Below are 20,533 nucleotides of genomic sequence, written 5' to 3' on the forward strand. Positions count from 1 at the left end.
ACTTTACTTGCTTCATATAGGGGTTTTGCAGCCTCAGAATAGTGGCATGTAGAATCACAGTGCTTCTTTAGCAGGTCTTTACTAAGGAAAATAGCGGTAGCTATAGGCAAACAGGTTTCCACACAACTTGACTTCCAGCTTTGTCTTCCTTGCTTACTAAGCACCACACTCTGTTTTGAGCTCTGTGCAGCTGATAGTGGCCGAATAATATATGGCAAGTAAACAATCATTACAAGGAGGAAGAGTTGGAGGTGAAGTTTGAGCTAGAGGGGACTGGCTGCATCTCTTATTATGCAAAGAGGTATAGTAATAGGAGACGAGAGGGCCTGGGAGAGGAAGAAAATTACTGTCTATGTCCCAGGGAACTCCCCATGTCTCTTCCTCATTTAAAGCCAGGCTCTGGGCCAAGAAGCAGTGTTTAAGTGACTGGTTCCTCTTCACCTGATGCTGCTGCTCTGGCTCTTCTTGATGCTTTCCATCCTCCCATTACTGCTCTTAGGGCAGATGCTGCTTCCTCTCAGACTGGGAGGCTTTCCCCATCAGCCTCTTCAGTTTGTGTGGTGCTGAGGTGTCCACTCTATCCTCATCAGGAAGGTGGCTCACCTGCCTCTCACAGTAGTTCTGGCCCCTACCCTTCAGCATCTATCTGTCTGTTAAAGCCAGGAGTTTGGAAACTAAATGATGGGGTGTTTTAGTTAGCACATACATATGCATACACTTCACTTACATAAAGCATGCTAGCAAATCCTTTAGTTCCTTGCTCCTCCTCCTTCCCAAAACCCCACTACTCCTCCCCTTGAATCTAGCCCCCCTTCTGCTCCCAGTACTCTTTGAACTGGCTCCCCCAGGGACCATCCCCCACAACCACCTCCCCTATCTCTGTTCCCCATGTTCTCCGTTCAGATTCTCCCCTTTGCTTTATGTACACCTTTGAGTTCCAAGTCAAGGGCAGCGTACCATTCTCCTGGATCCAGGGAAGGGATAGTCATAGCCTGGTGTGCCATGCAGAACTTCATTTCCTTGAGCTATTTGTTGAGGGTCTGAAGGTGGAGGATGGTTCTGAGACTTGTCCTGGCTTTGGTATCTGAAAGTATCAGGAATAAAAGTGCACCAACTAGTGGAGGGGGAATAGGGGAGGATTCTGCCAATGAGTTACATTTGCAAATGTTCCCTGCCTGCCTGCCTGCCATCTTGCTTTGCAGCAGTGGAGGGCTCTCTACTTCACTCCCACTGCGAAGCCTTCTTCAATGAGGGCAGGATTTTCCCCTTCCTGTGCACACAGCTTCCGGTATGTAATTGTGCATATTGTAATTGTCCACAGCAGTCCTCATGTAATTGTGCAGAAGCCGTTTAAACCCCAGAGCCAGTATGTGACTCTCTCAGCCACCTGCCCTGAGTTCCTTACTATACCCTGTGGCAGGTATGTCCTTTGAGTTGTTTAAAAGTTCACTGGTATCAATTTAATTATGCGCTCCCTTTGTTCTCTTTTGGGATGGGACAAAAAAGGACCGATCAGTGCTAGCTGTGCTCACCTGGGAAGATCCTAAAGCTATTGTGCCCTCTGTGCATTAATGTTTGCTGTTAATCCAGGTCCCCTGGCTAAAGGTCTGCAACCCACCCAGAGAGGTGGCATGCAAGTGAATGGGGGTGAGGAGGGAGGCTATATAGAAATGTCACTACTGATGCAATTCTACCCCCTACTGGTTATCCATGGAGTGATACAGCCTCTTGGCTGCTTGCCTGGGTATTTGATGAAAAGAGCTGTGTAAGAATAAAGAGAAAACAGGTTGTTCAGTAGGGGGGCAAAAACAGAGAGGGGGATAAAGGACATGGGGAGGGGGTAAGGCTGAGCAATTAACAGCATTATTAGAATCAGCTTGGAAGCGGAGCTCTATTGAACCTGGAGCGTCTTGACGAAACGCGCACACACAAGCCCCCGCAAAGCAAAACACTTTGGAGTTTCTTTTGAAAGTTCAGTGACCGTCAAAAAGAATCTCCTGTCGCGTTCGTGATAAAACAGTCACTTCATGCCGGTGGGGGGAGACGGTCACCGCTTTCCTTTGCTTTGCCAATCCGGCATCAGATGGAGGATCTATAGCCCCATGTCTTTACGGTCCCCCCTCCCGCCGATGCAGGGTATCGAGAAGGGGGGGTGGGGACGGGGACCTCCTACTTATTTCATTTAACAAAATGAAAGCAGACGCGGGGGGGGATGTAATTTGCAGAGTCATGTGGAAGCAGAGTCACCGTTTTAATTGCGTGCGTGTGTGTTTGTGTAAAGCTCCTGTGTGCAGCAGTACGTGGTGTGATTAGGGATTTAGCAGCCACGTCTACCCCAAGTTAAGTGAATAACGATGAAAATTACTGTTTTCAGCTGAAAATGCCTGTGAGCCATTCATAAGAGCTGATCGAATAATGGACCCTCTGAAACCTGCAGTTTTGCTCACTCTTCTCGTCCTAGCAGGGGGTCTCTTCTTCACTTCCCATCTCAGTGCTGGCTTCACGGTGAGCCACAGTCCCAGTTCTTTTGCTCATAGGAAATATTTTGCATTGACGCCCACGCCCCCCGAAACAATGCACGAGCAGGAAATCTAATTTGCTTGCAACATGTTGTCCCCAAGTCCCTGCAAATAGGACACAGCTGAGCAGTAAAATGGATCAAACAGTTGGATTCAAGAAAATACCCTCCGATGTCTCCTGCTCTGTATTTATTTTTGTAGATTCCCAACCCCGGTTTGGTGCAGGAGTTTTGCTGCTTCTTCAGTGCAGAAGGTTCTTAATTACACTGATTCCCCTGTGGGCAACCCTCTGTCAGAACAAAAGCCAGAAGTGCAGAATGGGGGTCGGTAGCCGAGGTCCGTTGAAGTCTGGTTAGTGACGGTGTGGAGCTGTCTGAGAAAAGGGGAGGAAAAGGCAGGCTTTAGGACTCAGGGGAAATCTCTCGTCTCTGTCTCTCTCCCCCTCCCCCTGCTTTCCCTCCCCTTTCTTCAATCAGTTTGTGCTACTCATCAGATCAGGATAGCAGCTCCAGCTCGGAGATACATCTCCAACTCTCTGATGTACCAATGCAGGGGATATTTGCCAGGCACACAGAGAGACACCTGCACTGCTATAGCGGGGAGGGAATGTGAACTCCAATAAAGAATGAATCGGATTGCCACTATTGTCTTTCTGGTGCAGCTGTTGCAAAAAGCAGAGGGGCAGGTCTTCCCAGGTGAGTTCATCCATTCTTCACTTGTTCTATAGGCAGCCCTCGCGAAGGCTTCCAACTTAACCGGGGGCAGAGAGTGAGCCAGCGATAAGGGGGTGGCAATACACCGCAACGTGTCTGTTTGGGGCTGGATTGTGTGGACGTTCTGCGCGGGGTTAAGTTTGCCTTTTTGCAGTGATTTGCTTGCTTTGCTCTTCGCGTGCATCGCTTCGGCGTGGTGGGTTAAATACAAAAGCCAGGAGCGAGCTGGATGCAATGTATTGAATTATATGGGATCTGCCCTACTCTTTCTTCTACCCTTTTCTACCTCGAGCTTTTTCTGAAGGATCATGGGCTGGAAAGAATAGATTTGTCTCATCAAAGCCCAGCGGATGGCAAGGAAAAGAGCAATCCTATTAAAAGTCCTTTAGAATGATGTTTGTCTTCAAAGTCATAATAGTGCCTCAACACTAACTCCCTTTTCAATGGGTTTGTTTTGTTTGCTTGCCTTCACAGGAGATATGGGTTTTATATACATACATATTTTCTCTCTCTGAGGAGGGGTATGTCTCTTTAAAAGTTGTGGCTTGTGTGAAATGAAAGCATCCCTTTCATTCTTGGGGTCAAGACAGTTGGGTCCTTTTTATAGTAAACAGTTGTTCTGAATCAAAGGCAGGGGTGAGCCTTGGGGAAAACGTGCCACCGCGCTGCAAGTCACTAGACGGTACCTTTAAACCAAAGTTAGGCAACACTTTTTAGAAGTTCAGTGGCAGCTTTTGCTCCCTACCCTCCGGGAATCCCAGAGTTTGATTAACTTTCTCTGGATGGCTGAGATACTTGGATTTGTCAGGATCTCGGTTATTTTAATCTGTAAGGAGACTGTTTTAGAGCAGAGAGAGACTGTATGTAACCTAATAGTAGCCCTCTCTCTCTCCCCCCCCCCCCCCAAGTTCCTTAAGTATAGCTGGAATTCCTTCAAGATGATAGGTGTCCATTGAGCTAGTTTTCTACCTCTTTCCCCATTTTGCAGGTGGATCAAAAGTGGGGGAGTGATTTCTGCTTTCCCTGGTGGTGTGGAATCAATTTTCTTGTGCTTCAGTTAGCAAATCTTTAAAACACACACACACTGCCCCTCACCCTGTATTTCCCCCTTTCCCAGCTTTCTTTTGCCTGAATGTTTAAGATGAGTAAAGGCGACTTCCCTGCTCCTAACTGCGTTTGTGGACTGGAGATGATAAATCTCACCCACTGAGGCTCGGCTATTTACATTCCATACCTTCAGCGGGGGTGCCCAGCACGCCGGGGTTTAGTGCTTCTGACATGGTGAGAAATGAAGATGCTAAGAGAGATCAAATGACTTTTATCCGGCTTCTTTAAGATATAGATGTTGGGCAGCTCAGCAAATGGGGACCAGGTAATCAGACCCATGTGTAAACCGAAAGACATTTTTTTCCATTGCGAAATCGTTTTAAAGAAAGTTTGGCGTGAGGCTGGCTGAGTCGGTAGAAGAGCTCCCATTCAGCTCTGTCCAAGCGCAAATCAGTCCAATGCTGTTTAATAACAAATTTATATTTAGATTGCTAGGCAACGGCACATGTTATCAGATTTATTAAAAACCACTGGGAAATGTAACCTTGCTAAATAGCTCCTTTCATGAGTAAAACTATCTATGGAGCTTATGGTATTTTTTTTAAAAATACCCCTTTTTAATGACTGTTCTGAATGTGATTTCAGGATATATAGGACTGGGGTTGACCTAAACTGGGGCTAGACCCTAGGCTCGTGTTCCCCTTTGATGAATCACTTAACTCGCATGCTTAGAAAAAAAATCCATCTTTAAGTAAAATGGAAAACTTTTTCGTGGAAGGGGGACGTAGGTGTGGGAGAGAATAAACGGTATCATAAAAGGCGCAGAGCAAATGCAGGTGCACTGGAAGCAAATGGCTAATCCTTTCCAAACCAGGATGGAAATATTCCATTATCATCCTTAGCTAAGTGGGAAAGCTAGTGTTTGATCTGCCTGATTGTGAATGTCAACTTTCACCTCCCACTCTAATGCCTGCCTTGTTGTTCAGAATGATGAAATGATCTTATTTATACATATAAATATGACTGCCGAGCCACTTCCACGAATGAGGTTATATGGAAAGTGTTGCCTCTTTTTAGATTACATTTAAAGGCTGAGTTCTTAATGCCCTGTAACCAATTCGCCCAGCTAAGATTCTGACAATAAAAGCAAATGGGCAGAATGTCCACGCACCCTCCCCCTCGGTTGGATTTCAATTAAGGATCAAGTTGTGGGATAGATTCCGTCCGTTGTACCCATGCACTTTTGCTGTCTTCCATCAGATGGTGCTATCTTCATAACTATTCGGATGCAAATACCTCTTGACTACATGCGGATGGAACGATTTTTTTAATGCTTAATGTGTTTATTCAGCAGCCTTTTGTTAAACATTCTGAAAAGTCATTGTGCAAGAAATGGGTTGCTTTTGTTTGTTTGTTCTGTATGGTAACGCATGTAAAAAGGGGGAAGCCAAGAGTTCGGTGTTCAAGGCAGAACAACACTGAATCCCTTCCTGTCATGCCCACTTACTTTCCAGGGCTGCACCATAAAACTCAGTATCAGAAATACTGGTGGAAATGTACAAGGGAAACCAGTATCCATTTGTTACTACTTGTTTAATACCCGGGGACCTTTTAAATCCCTTTGTTGGCCCTTCTCCTTAATACAACTGTTGCCTTGCGCTATTTGTAACATTTTCCCTCCTCTTCTCTCACCAATTACGTTTAGTTGCACACAATTTCGAACACCTCTTTTTATTTATAACACTGCAGATCTGCTCTTGAGGTTTTAAACTCTTCTTGCTGTAGGTTCCAAATCTAATTAATTCTAACTACTTTTCACTAGAATACACAGAAGTAAAATCTCAAGTGCATCTAGCAATGGCTGATCCTCATTTCAGAAGATAAGGGACTTTCCTTATGGGGAAATACTTTCTCTTAAAATACCTGTGTGTGTACGGCAATTTTCTTCTTCCTTTTGACATATGGAGTTATCCCTACAACTGTCTTGTGCTCTTTGATATGCTCTTCTTGTTGCCTGTGGAAATCCTGCAAATTTACAACCTTGAAATAACATTCAGGGGAAAACTGGGACAGTAGGTTGCATGGGGATTGTTCCCCTGAACACAGTGGCCACATTAGTTTGACACTATTGTTTCTCTTGATGGCAGTGTTGATTATATCACAGATGCCCTTCTTTTTACCTTGCTTTGCTGTAGTGGAGCTCTTGAGCATTTGGGCATGTATGTTTTCAAAGATTGATGTCTGACCATAAAACCAAAACCACAAATGATGTGTTAGAACATGGTGTATGTGGGAAAGTGAAAAGCGGGGAGGCTGGAGAGAGATTTAGGGGTGATTAATTCATTTACTAGCAGATATGTAAACAGATTAGCAAATTGGCAGCGAAAAATGGATTTTACAGCATAAGCTACTCTATGTGGCAATTGTTAACAATGTAGCCATTTAACTCACTAATCACTTCCCACTCCCTCTGGGGAACTGTTAGCAGCACAGTTCAACTTTATTTTTCTTCCTGGCTGGCTTGATTCCCTTCCTCCCCCCCCCCAAATAAATGAACAATTAATATTAAACAAGGTGCTTTTTCCACAGCCACAATAAAAAGTCTTTGTGTGGTAAAGCCCAGCTAGTTCTCAACCTCCAGGTCAGAACCCATTGTTTCTTTTGCAAAATGCCCAACCTCATGTATGCCCCATTCCAGCCTTTTTCTTTCATTTTAAATTTTAATTGTGGAATCCTGCAGTGTCCTCCCTGTATAGTCCCAAATCCCTACACTTTACAGTAATGTTATGGGAATGGTTTTGGATGATTACTATAGAATACTATAGTATCTTCTTTAAATAAGGCATCACGATCTGCTACTCTCAAAACAATGGTGGTGCCAGAGATGTAGATATGAGGCTTTGTGGAATTTATAGAATGGGGTTAGGACAAGAATTGTTTCTTACGGGAACAAGTATTCATGTTGTATATAAAACCTGTTAACCAAAGAGAAGAAAATAAAATAAATTGATATGTTCAGTCTACTGAGCCTTGAAGGATTAATCCCTACATCAGTGTCTCTTCATAATTTCCCCTGTATTGTCTTTCAATGCTCATCTTATTATTTATGATAATTATTAGGAGTGTAATGAGCTGATCTGAGTGGTATCTGCTTTGCTGCTGTGGTTATTTTATTATCTCATTAACAAAGAGATAATAGAACAATTGGTAAGTGTTGCTTTTGGGCTGAATGGGATGCACCGAATATAGGGAAGAATGTTGTCTTATATGGCTTTGGATACTGATGTTTGAACATTTTAAGTCTATGGGCTAAGTAAACACCTTTAACTCCATTTGAAGTCAACATAACTTGGCATTTCTGAATATCAGGCGAGAGGCGTCTAAAATCAAGCACCCAACATTTCAGGTGATTTGAATTAATTATCTCTGGGCTTATTCACTCATCTGAAAGAATAAGAATAATACTTGCCTATGGTACTTGTTCTGAGATCTGATCAATATTTGCAATACTTTCTGTGATCTGTGGCTAAAAGGAGGTTAGGGAGTGTGTATGCTTATGCAAAGTATTTGTATTCTCTATAACAGAAAGCAAGGTGATGCATTTCCTTGTAATTCTTTGGATGCAAGCGGCTCCAAACCTGCTGCCTCCATTTTCTGTAATCAGGTGGTTTGAAATCTTGCATGTCAGTGTAACTGCAGATGAGGACTTTTTTACTGAAACTCCAAAGAAGAGGTTCTCAGCCCTTGGAAATCAGCACCCAACTGAAGGTTTGGTCTGGATTGCCCAATGTGAGATTCCTTTCATACTTTTCATGCTGGCTTGGAAGTTGTGAATTTCACTTCCGTGACGTGTGCAGCTCTTATATTGAATATGTTTGGCATTAGCCAGCCTTCGGTTGTAATTCCGGAGTTGACTGCAGTGTGTCCTGATTTTACTGTACACCATAACATTGGTGCTGGGCAGCATAGATTGGCTCATTTCATAGAATATCAGGGTTGGAAGGGACCTCAGGAGGTCATCTAGTCCAACCTCCTGCTCAAAGCAGGACCAATCCCCAAGTAAATCACCCCAGCCAGGCCTTTGTCAAGCCTGATCTTAAAACCTCAAAGGAAGGAGATTCCACCAGCTCCCTAGGTAATGCATTCCAGTGCTTCACCACCCTCCTAGTGAAAAAGTTTTTCCTAACATCCAACCTAAACCTCCCCCAATGCAACTTGAGACCATTACTCCTTGTTCTGTCATCTGGTACCACTGAGAACAGTTTAGATCCATCTTCTTTGGAACCCCCTTTCAGGTAGTTGAAAGCAGCTATCAAATGCCCCCTCATTCTTCTCTTCTGCAGACTAAACAGTCCCAGTTCCTTCAGCCTGTCCTCATAAGTCATGTGTTCCAGTCCCCTAATCATTTTTGTTGCCCTCTGCTGGACATTTTCCAATTTTTCCACATCCTTCTTGCAGTGTGGGGCCCCAAACTGGACACAGTACTCCAGGTGAGGCCTCACCAGTGTCGAATAGATGGGAACAATCACGTCCCTCAATCTGCTGGCAATGCCCCTACTTATACATCCCAAAATGCCATTGGCCTTCTTGGCAACAAGGGTGCACTGTTGACTCATATCCAGCTTCTCATCCACTGTCACCCCTAGGTCCTTTCCTGCAGAACTGCTGCCTGGCCATTCGGTCCCTAGTCTGTAGTGGTGCATGTCCTTGTTGAACCTCATCAGATTTCTTTTGGCCCAATCCTCTAATTTGTTCTAGGTCCCTCTGTATCCTAGCCCTACCCTCCAGCGTATCTACCACTCCTCCCAGTTTAATGTCCTCTGCAAACTTGCTGAGGGTGCAGTCCACGTCATCCTCCAGATCATTAATGAAGATATTGAAGAAAACCAGCCCCAGGACCAACCTTTGGGGCATTCCGCTTGATACCGGCTGCCAACTAGACATGGAGCCATTTATCACTACCCATGGAGCCCAATGATTTAGCCAGCTTTCTATCCACCTTATAGTCCATTCACCCAGCCCATACTGCTGTAACTTGCTGGCAAGAATGCTGTGGGAGACTGTATCAAAAGCTTTGCTAAAGTCAAGGAATAACACACACACTGCTTTCCCCTCATCCACAGAGCCAGTTATCTCATCATAAAAGGCAATTAGGTTAGTCAGGCATGACTTGCCCTTGATGAATCCATGCTGACTGTTCCTGGTCACTTTCCTCTCCTCTAAGTGCTTCAAAACTGATTCCCTGAGGACCTGCTCCGTGATTTTTCCAGGGACTGAGGTGAGGCTGACTGGCCTGTAGTTCCCTGGATCTTACTCCTTCCCTTTTTAAAAGATGGGCACTACATTAGCCTTTTTCCAGTCTTCCAGGACCTCCCCGATCGCCATGAGTTTTCAAAGATAATGGCCAATGGCTCTGCAATCACATCAGCCAACTCCTTTAGCAGTCTCGGATGCAATGCATCCGGCCCCATGGACTTGTGCTTGTCCAACTTTTCTAAATAGTCCTGAACTACTACTTTCTCCACAGAGGGCTGGTCACCTCCTTCCCATGCTGTGCTGCCCAGTGCAGTAGTCTGGGAGCTGACCTTGTTCGTGAAGACAGAGGCAAAAAAGGCATTGAGTACATTAGCTTTTTCCACATCCTCTGTCCCTAGATTGTGGGCCCCTTACTGAATGAGGGAAGCACTTTCCTTGACTTTCTTCTTGTTGCTAACATACCTGAAGAAACCCTTCTTGTTACTCTTAACATCTCTTGCTAGCTGCAACTCCAAGTGTGATTTGGCCTTCGTGATTTCACTCCTGCATGCCTGCGCAATATTTTTATACTCATCCCTGGTCATTTGTCCAGTCTACCACTTCTTGTAAGCTTCTTTTTTTGTGTTTAAGATCAGCAAGGATTTCACTGTTAAGCCAAGCTGGTCACCTGCCATATTTACTATTCTTTCTACACATCCGGATGGTTTGTCCCTGTAACCTCAATAAGGATTCTTTAAAATACAGCCATTTAAACTGGAGGACTTGAACCACAGAATTGTTTTTCCCACTGAAGCATTCTTCTCCTCCAGTTCTATAGCTTTTGCTAAACTTTTCCTGTGGTAGCTTCTGACAGCACATCCCATCACCATGTAAATGCTACTTGGGTAGAATTTCACCTGGTTGGCACCTGCTCCTTTCAAGAAGGCATTACTTTTCTGTTTATGCATCCTCGGCCTTTCTGGATATAGGCCTTGCATCGCCATGACTAGCCTCCATTTTCTAAATGCCATTCACCCTCCACCTTCTTGGTCACTCCTTTGAAACATTGTAGAGCCCATACTCTCACTGGTGAAGATTTACCTAAGTGGTGAATGGGTCTGTGCCCATGAGTAAGGGCATCACAATCTGTCCCTGTGTTAGGGTGTAATTATATCATAAGCTGCTGCTGCTGCTCATTATTGCAAAATCTCAAGATTGTTTCTTCATGGTAGTGAGACAATTCCTCTGTCTTAATCAGACCCTACATCTTTTAATCAGCCCCGCTTGTTTTTTAATGTCTGATCAAATGCATGCCATCTATCATATTGTCATTCTGAAATATTGAATAGACTGCGGTCTGGCTCTCGGGGCATTTATACATTTTAGAAGAGAGATTATGATGAATCAGTTAAGGTATTTAAAGTCCTTTTGAAGATCTGAGGCACTAAATAAGTAAAGTGTTATTTATTATCTAGCATAGCACTGGGGAAACAGAAAAGGGAGGGCAGCATGGACCTTATGCACCTGTGAGGAAGGCTTAGCAAGCAGAGAAGAAGAAAACCCCAATAAGAACGAGCCTGTTCGACCCTCAGTCTCCTGCGTTTCTCTTTCTTTTTTAATTAGTCCCTATAAATTAATTCAGGGCCAGCCACTTGATTTCTTGTTTCCTGCTGGGACTGTGGGCTTGGGACTTCAAGCAGAATCCAAATGAATTCCGTCTCACAGTTCAGAGTGGTGCAGTGGTTATAAAATGATTGAGCTTCTGAAGCAGTGCATGGATTTTAAGGAGGTGGAGCCTGGCTCTATCCCTTGGTATTTTGAGTCCCATCTTCCCGAAAGGCTGTGGAATTTGATGGCTGATGATGTGTGTGGTATATGCTGTCCAATGAGGCTGCTTGAACAGCCTACAGCTCCTGGCTGAGAAAAGATGTTAGCAGAAGTTACTTTGAACCTTCTCTTTACGAAAAGTATCCCATGCTTTGTACTTTGCTGTCAGATGAAATTTCTTCAGATCTGACCTCTCAAAGGAAAGAGTGAATTCACCATGGCTGCTTCTCATTCACAGCCTTGTCATGATCCTGAATTCAAGCCAAGATAGTGACAGTATGTAAAATCTCGGAAGAGCTCCTGGCTGCAAGTGAGTTGGTGGCTGCAAGTGAGTTGGCTACAACCTAGGCTTTTAAAGGTGTACATGGAACAAAGACGAATTGCTAGCCTGTCTGCTCTCCATAACGTTGTAAAGCAACACTTACTGTAGTGTTATCTTGGGCTCTGATCCTTCTCTCTCCTCTCCTTGAAGTCGGTGGCGGGAGAAAAGGTCCATTGATTTCAAGGGGAGCAGGCTTCTGCCTGGTACTTTGGATATCTTTGCTGGGATTTCATGCTTTTGACTCTTGCAATCCCACAGGATTAGGATTTGTTGTTATTTAATTGCCCCATGTCCCAATCCACTAGAATTAAAGCCAGGCGCTCTGGTAATGCCGGCAGAAGACCCAACGATGTGCAAACAGGGTGACTATATTTTGCACATTCATGTTCAGGGTTTTCCCTTATTAGTCAAAGCGGTGGGGCTGGGAGTGGCAGTACTAACATTTTTTTTCTTAATTAAAGGGAAAGATGAAAGGGGTGAATTCTTACAGGGAGCGTGTGAATGGTAAGAACCAACTAGGGGAGGCAGGAGGAGAGGGGATGGAAAAACTGACATCCCGTAGACATATGTTAGATTGGAATCACAGCAGCATTCAGTATGTGAGCAAAGAGAACGTTCCCATCAGCCAGATGGGAAACTGTTCTCCATGACACTTCATTTCTTCAGGACACGGATTTTCTGTTAACATTCACCCACTTACATGGTAACAGCATAGAGTTTATTTTGTGTTTCCAATATCATTTGAGGTGAGTTAAATGCTTTGATGGGAGTAATTATTACTTTCAAAATTGTTTTGGAGGCCCTGTGACAGAGAGTCTTGTACACCTGACACATCTGTGATTTAAAAAAAAAATCACTTCTTACTTTGAATTAAGGTATACAATGATCACTAAAGCCTAAAATATGTTCTGTAGTTAATCCATTCACATACCATCTAATCTAGCAAGTGGAGTTGCTACCCTCCTCTCAACACAGCATTGTACATGCATATCCCCACCCCATCCACAATAAGTTAGTGTCCAAAAGTTTCCTTGCTGTGGGTTTTATTTTGTCCCTTAAGAACAATGGAGCACAAACATTACCTTCAACTGGCTATTTTTAGGTTTTGTATGAAAGACTTCCTGTCTTGTACCCTGTACCCAGTATTCTGTCTTCTGACAGTGGCCGATGCCAGGTGCCCCAGAGAGAATGAACAGAACAGGTCATCATCAAGTGATCCATCCCCTATCGCCCATTCCCAGCTTCTGGCAAACAGAGGCTCCACTTCAGAGCAGGGTTTTGCATCCCTGCCCATCTTGGCTAATAGCCATTGATGGACCTATCCTCCATGAACTTATCAAGTTCTTTTTTGAACCCTGCTATAGTCTTGGCCTTCAAGGGGAGTCAACAGACAGAAAATAATGTCCAGGGTTCAAACTGCAAAAAACAAATGGGATACTGTTCCTGGGGTCCAAGGATTTTGAGACTGACTTCTGCCTCTGCCCCAACTTCTGATTTCTTCCAGCTTATCTGCTATCCAAAATTACTTGAAAAATGACATCTTTGAATAATTTTTTGACCTTTAGGCTGAAAGCCAAGATGTGGCGATAACTTTGAATATACCAGTCACATCGTAGAATTTCTGTTCTCTAACTGGATGAGTTTATCTCCTGGAATCAGGTCTTCACTATAAATATTCATGTTTACAGATTCATAATTCACTTTGCATGAACGGCCTTCATTATTTGCTGAATAGAGGCTGCCAGCGAACTTGTTTTCTAGAATATCCATGACAAGCAAAGAAAAGAGCATCTCAAGCACAACCAGAGTGAATTCGCTTCCTGTTTTTGTTTTGGTGTTTACTCAGCTCTGTTAATATTCCTATATTTACTCTGTAGTTGCGTGATATTTATTTTCCTGTAATGATTAAGCATGAACATGTAAACAGCAAGGAGTTGATTCAGTATTTTCACTCTTTTGAAATTTGGTATTATCCAGTGCCTTTCTGTACCCTAGTAGGTCATTGTAATAGTAGCAGAATTGAAAACCTCAGTGGATCCTTCTGCTCTATTCTCTGAGGTCAATGCCAGGCAGCCCAGGTGTGAGCATATAGCATCAGATGGCAGCCCAATAAAATTAAGCATCTAGAAGGCAATCTGTCTGTCAGCGAGCTGAAGGGGACTGTTTTTTTCCTCCTCCCTAACCCCAGCCCCCACAAAAAAACAAAATATTAAGTTTGAGAGAGATACTTTTGTTCCCTCCAGGCCTTGGCTAAACAAGGCATAACATTCTGATCAGAAACACCCCTTGGTCAGTGGCTTCTAGTTTTCTGCCCTCTGCCTCTATGTCCTGACTGCTTGTTGCCAGCACTGACTCATTCCCTTTAGGGAAATGGATGTTGCTGAAGCAGTGCTAAGCCCATTGCTTGGGTCCAGCTTGTGAAAGCATGGAAGGTAAACAGGCAGCCATGGTTGTTTTGCTTGCCAGAAATCCAGACATATTGCATATGACACACACAGAGTTATTGCCAGAGATGCTGCCTACTTGGACGCTTCCTAGTTAAAATGGACCCAATGTTAAACTTTTGTGAAAACAAGCTTTTATAAAACCTAAGACTAATAGAAATGTTTCCAGAAATGAAACAGTTTTCTTTTCACTGACATTTTCCCTGCAATGACTAAAATCAAAACATTACAGCACTAAGAATCTGACCCTTATGGAAAACCCCCCTGTAGAATCTAGTAGGAAAACCCCCTTGTAGAATCCTATAGGTTTTATTTTAAGCTAGCCTATAGCGAGTCTTGGAAGAATTTGATTCATATTTTTTATAATTTTGATGGATAATATCAATGTTTATTGTTAAGTATTTTTTTATTTTTATCTATTTACATTTTCACAGTTGTGGGAAATTATGGGGGTCAGATAATTATTTAATGACAGTATATGTTGAGATTAAAAAAGTGAAGCCTTCATACTTGTTAAGACACAAATGGTCAATATCACATGTCAAAGTCTACAAGGTAAATATCCTTAAATCAAACTCTAATAAATTCTCAAGCAGCATTTTTTCTTACTTTGCCTAGCTGTAAATTTTGATGATGATCACAAAAAATATTTTTCTTGAGGTTGTGTGTGAATGGTGAAATCATCATTTACCAACAAAAATCTAATCCTTAGAACTTATTAAGCAATTTCATCCTGCTATGAAACTCTGTGTTGGCTCAAAAACTTACACAAATGACATTTCTCTTCATGTTGTTTCTACAACAGAAACTTATTAATTTTCTATAGAACCTTCTTGGGGTCACCACTTCTAAACTCTGCAGGATTTAGTCCCATAAAAGGAACTTGAAACTGATTATAAATGGTGTCATTACTATTTAACATTTTTATATGCAACTATGTTGAAGCCCTATAGGGCTAGGCACTGTCCTAGAAAATGACAATCCGAGTCTTAGAGTCCAAGCTGAAAGAGATGCTAAGAGTAATCAAAGAGCATAAATGTTGACAATTAGATTGGATCTTAGATTATTTAGAAAATAAGGTCTTTCAAGTAACATAAGCTTTGTGTTTTACAACACCTGATTTTAAGCTGAAAATGTCTCTTTAAAGCAAATGTACCGTTTTATTAATTTTTTTTTTTCCTGGTCAGTTCGATTCCTTAACGCAACTCCGTCAGCTCGTTGACAGGATTTTTCCTTGTTACTGGTTCAGGTTTTGAACACTCTGGTTTGGATTCTGTGATTGCTGTGTCTATTAACAACTGTCTCTCCTAAACTCCTTGCAAGGACTCAGATGGCATTTGTATCTGAGGGTCACTGTGCATATTAGCAGAGGTCAACACATGGTAGAAATCAGCAAAGGGGTGGCAAGCTCACAAATAAGGAAACATGCTGTCCCTACTGGCACAGATTAACCCTAGAGCCTGAGAAAATCAGACATTATGGAGAAGAGAGGGAAATAGACTCTGCATAATTAATTGCCCCTAAATGAACTTACAAAGCAAAAAATATCCCTCCTAGAAGAATGTGTTGGGTTTTTTTTAATATAACATATCTACATATGTTGTTTTATGCGTGAAGTAATATACCTAGTCTGGAATTACATGCACATTTAGTAGAACTACAAGTGTGAACAATGGGTACTGGGCTAGATGGACAATTGGTCTGACCCAGCATGGCCCTTGTTATGTACTTGTTCGTTGATACAGTTCTAGTAAATATACAAAATGTTTAGATGCATGCTTACAAACAATACTATGGGACACAGTATTGATGCTGTTTGGAGGTTTGTCCGCATCTAAACAAGATCTCCCACATTTTTTTGAGGTCTACATAACTCAGAGGCTGTCTGTGCTGATGAGTCACTGAAAGACTAGAGAAAAGCAAACATGGTGCCAATTTTCAAAAATGAAAGAAGATAGCTTTATGGGATGTTAATTCCCAGCATCAAACTTCTATCTCTAGCAGAATAAGTACTGAAGGAAAAAAACATTCAGTGCTTTATTGTGCAAGGTACCAAGTTCTGCTGTGAAACGCTGACTGTATCCTCTGCTCTCACTGACTTCAATATACGTCTGGGGTACCTGACACTTTGCAAGATTGAGCCCCTTGAGAGTATTAGCAATAAGTAGTGTGGGTTTTGAATAAATCTTGCAAGGCAAGCCTGATTGTACAAAAAAAAAAAAAAAGTGGACAAAGGGAGCGCAGTAGGTGTATTTAGATTTTAGTGAAGAATTTGATTCTTTTCCCCATAACAATATTTTCAGTTGAGTGAGGCTGTCTGTTTGGATGCTGCAAGCAATACACATAGATCCCGGTCCTATTTATCATCTTCCTTAATGTTCTGGAGAAGTAAACAGCATATTTCATAAATTTTGCCAGATACCTAATTGGGAGGATTGCAAATACTGATGAGGATGGAGAAATAATAACAAGGTGCCTAGAGAGGTTACAATCATAGGCAGAAAAAACTAAAGTAGCTGCAGCTGGGGAAAATGAAAGCTTCTGTAATATATCCATGGGAAATAAACACACACTTATATTCGGTGGGTGGGTGGGAACCTGAAAGGTGTTAATGCTGGGACTTAGATGTGAGAGTGCACAGCAATTTAGACATGACTATGAAATTAAATCTAGCTGCAAAAAGCAGCCTATACAGTGTTAAGCTGCATACCCAAGAGGGAAAAATAGCCCTTCTCTACATGGTGGTTGTATCACTGCACCTGAAAACATTGCTTTCAGCACTGGGAACTATATTACCATAATTGACAGATTAGAAGCTCAGAGTATGTCAAAATGATCAAGGGGCTAGACTTGTGAGGAAAGATTAAAAGAGCTAACTATGTTTAGCCTGGCTAAGTAATGGCTGAGGGTGGAATGGACGGGGGATAACTTGACAAATATTTGAAAGATCTGAACACTAAAGAGAGAGAGAGGAATTATTTAGTAGGCATGTAGAGTGATGGGATAACGTTAAACAAGTGAAATTTTAGGTGAAGCATCAGGAAAATCTTGACACTGAGGTGGGTAAGGCTGTGGAATAGTCTCCCAGGGATGTGGTGGAAACCCCATTGCTTGGGCCATTTAACTTTAGACTGCTTGAAAGAGTAGAATATGTAATACAGGGAACAATTCTGCACTTACTGGGGAATTGGACTGAAATATCTAATGAGTCTTTGTTTCTAAGCTTATGCCTCTCTAATAATACTAGCAGGCCCCAATGCTAACATGTCTTTTAGTCATAGGTTTGCATGATCTATTGATGTTGTTTTGGGGGGCCAGCATTTGAAGAATGACAACCACTCACCCTTATTAAAAAAGCAAAACAAAATATAAATATAAAGGCACTCCTGCCTTCTTAATAATAACCCTGCAATAACAAACTAGCATGGTTGAATCATGAATAGAGAAGACAAATTTAGCGAAGAACTCTTCAGTGCCATTCTTATGATTAAGGGGGATTAGGAGCAGCAATAAAACAAAATTGTCATATAACAAATATGACGATGAACAACACCTTACTGCTGTCATTTCAACTGTTTTAATTCATCTGAACTGAAGTCCACAGAGGACAGTGGGAGTATTTCCTTTGACATCAGTAGACTTTGCATCAGACCAACAATTTCCTCTGTTTATCCACTCATGCAATATGTATCCTACATAGACAGACTATGTTAAGAGAACATGTACACCCTTAATTCAGCCCCCTTGTGCATATGCATTATTACGATATCCTCTTAATTACATGAGTACATAGTATTTTTCCCCACTAGCTCGCTGCCTCATTCAGTGCATTGGATGGACCTGCTGTAGAGATGAATCAGGGTTGTATAGTGAAGGAGGCTATTGTCTGTAAGACCCCCTATTTCATTTGTTGCAAAACTTGGAAGCTGTGTAGTGAATGCAGCAATGATGGCAGGAAGAGAATGGAAAGTTCTTGTGTGTTGACTGGCAAGTCACTTAAACTAAACTTTCTATGGGTGGTCACTAATTGTGTGTTCCTCATTTTCTGGGTGCTTGGTTTGATACCTTCGGAGCTGATTTGCAGAAGTGATGAGCGATCACAGCTGAAACTGAAGTCAATGGGAGCTGGGCTTTGTACACTCAAATGCTGTATATGCAAAGTACTCTGAGGAAACCTAGGTGACTCAAATTGGGGATCCAAAATTAGTGGACAGTTTTGACTTCCATCTCTTTGTGCCTCAGTTCCCAGTCTGTAAAATGGGGATGGGAATGCCCCTCTCCTCAGAGGAGTGTCATGCAAATATATTAGTTAATGCTTGTGAAGCAAGCACCCAAGATAAACCCAGGAGGAAACTAATTATTCTGTCCTCAGAGCAGGGTTTGAAATGGTTTGCGGTATATAAGGCATAGAACCACATGTTAAATGATGAGGATAAAACAGGATATTGAATAGCTGCTCTTTCAATGAGAACAGTCCATCCTTTATCGTGAATGAGCAGGGCTTCTGTGGAAAAACTAGCAAGTGAGCATGTAATTAAGTACTGTATTAAGCACCTGGTGGGGGTGTGGCTGGTGGTTTAATTAAGATTACATCTGTAATCTTAATTCTGGCATTTCCTAATTTTTGAGTGCTCAGCTCTGCAGCCTTAGCTTTCTTTTAACATAGTGTTTTTATTTATTTATACATATAATTATTTATAATATGATACAGAAAGATCCTGTTTGTTCTTTAACTAAGAATTTTCTACATGACACCTCATGGTGTGACCGTTTTATACCCTTTGCCAACATCTTGCATGCAATTAATGTCATCCTGTGTTTTGTTCACCTTCGCTGCAATTGTAGAAAGCTGTAGGGAGAAACCAAGGCTATTACAATTAAATTGAGTAATTGATTATTCAAATCCCATTTAAAGAACAAAAAAGAGGCAAGAAAACGGATTGTGTTGTTTCATCAACTAATTCAAGGGGACTCAGGTCTTCAGAAAATTAACTTGAATTCCATTCCTTATCTGTTATTGTTTTGAGCATTTAAATTATTGCCACAGTCAGAAGTACAAATAATGAGTTCTTTCCAAACTTGTTCTTTTTTTAAAATTATTATTTATATCCTCAGGCTTCCAATCTATTTCCTTTGTTCTCTTATTCCCTTTTATGACCAATATGTAATATCCATCCCTTCCTCCCGCGTCCAGTGTGTTTCGTGTAATGCCCGTTGATTGCTACCATGTTATATTCTAGAAATGAGCTGTGTTTATAGCAGCAGTGGGATGTGCCTGGTACTCTTATAAAATGTACCTACTAACTATGCAAATCAGTCCATGTCCTAGGGCCATAAAGGTGGTTGAATTTATTTAGTATCCCTTCAAATTCTCCTATTTGCTGCAACAATAGTATGTGGGGGAGGAGGGCGCATTGGGGGAGGGAAGAGGAGAACGGATCTGAATTCAACATTTAAAGCATTTGTCTGTAACTTTTTTTTTTTTTTCAAGCAAGATCTACTGCTTATAGGAAAGAGAATTTCTAGTGACTCCTTCACTAAAATCATATTTGTTCAGATGCTGGGCTGTGCTGCACCTCCTTTGTGCCACACTGTCAGTTCAAAGTTGCATTAAAGCTGGCATGACTAGCTCTGGGAGGATCATTCCAGTGTAGGGGGAACCTCTGATGTCGTAGAATTGCTGTAGCAGCTCTTACACTGCTTCACTCCTCCTGGCTGGACCTTAGCTGCCACAGTTGCTTCTTGGGGTTTCGGGAAGTTTTGTTACAAGTTAGAGAACTCTTGTGAAGATGTGGGTCAGTCATTTTGGTAGCTTGTCTCATGATTGCAATAGAGTAGATCACTAACGGTATGTCTACACTGCACTAAAACACCTGCAGTTGGCCTGTGTCAGCTGACTCAGGCTGTGATGCTTTAAAATTGCAGTGTGGATGTTCAGGTGTGGGTAGAAGCCTGGGCTCTGGGACCCTGACAGGCAGTGGTGCAAGTAGATTTTAACTCTTACCTGTATGGTACTGCTCGTGCCCCCCCAACCTCCCTTCACAAAAAAATGTTCCCTGTCCTCTGACGGGGCCGTACAGACTCCAGACACGGGGCCGTACAGACTCCAGACACGGGGCCGGCTCCAGTCACCAGCGAAGGAAGCAGGTGCCTGGGGTGGCCAATGGAAAGGGGCGGCACGTCCAGGTCTTCGGCAGAAATTCAGCGGCGAGGCCTTTATTCCCTCCCTTCCACTTTGGCGGCAGCTCAATCGTTTTTTTTTTCTTTTCTTTTTGCTGCTTGGGGCACCAAAAAAGCTGGAGCCAGCCCTGTCCGGAGATGCAGCTGCGTGGAAGGTCTGGGGGCAGTGCAGCTGTGTCAGAGGAGCTGCCGGCACGGGGCGCTGGTTCCTGGGAGCAGCGGCCCAACGCTCTGCCCCTTTCGCCA

At 42.6% G+C, this 20,533-nt stretch overlaps 1 protein-coding gene across 2 annotated transcripts in view; it reads left to right on the plus strand.

The window, feature by feature from the left end:
• The first annotated feature begins 3,012 nt into the window (after nt 1-3,012).
• The window catches only part of PTPRT (protein tyrosine phosphatase receptor type T), a 734,569-nt gene continuing 717,048 nt past the window's right edge, over nt 3,013-20,533 (plus strand). For both annotated transcript variants that reach the window (XM_073309805.2, XM_073309804.2), the window contains exon 1: nt 3,013-3,214. In XM_073309805.2, coding sequence (XP_073165906.1) covers nt 3,145-3,214 — 70 coding nt within the window. In that variant the 5' untranslated portion in view covers nt 3,013-3,144. The remainder of the gene's footprint in view (nt 3,215-20,533) is intronic.

The sequence above is a fragment of the Lepidochelys kempii genome, chromosome 13, assembly GCF_965140285.1.
Source record: "Lepidochelys kempii isolate rLepKem1 chromosome 13, rLepKem1.hap1, whole genome shotgun sequence".
Lineage (NCBI taxonomy): Eukaryota > Metazoa > Chordata > Testudines > Cheloniidae > Lepidochelys > Lepidochelys kempii.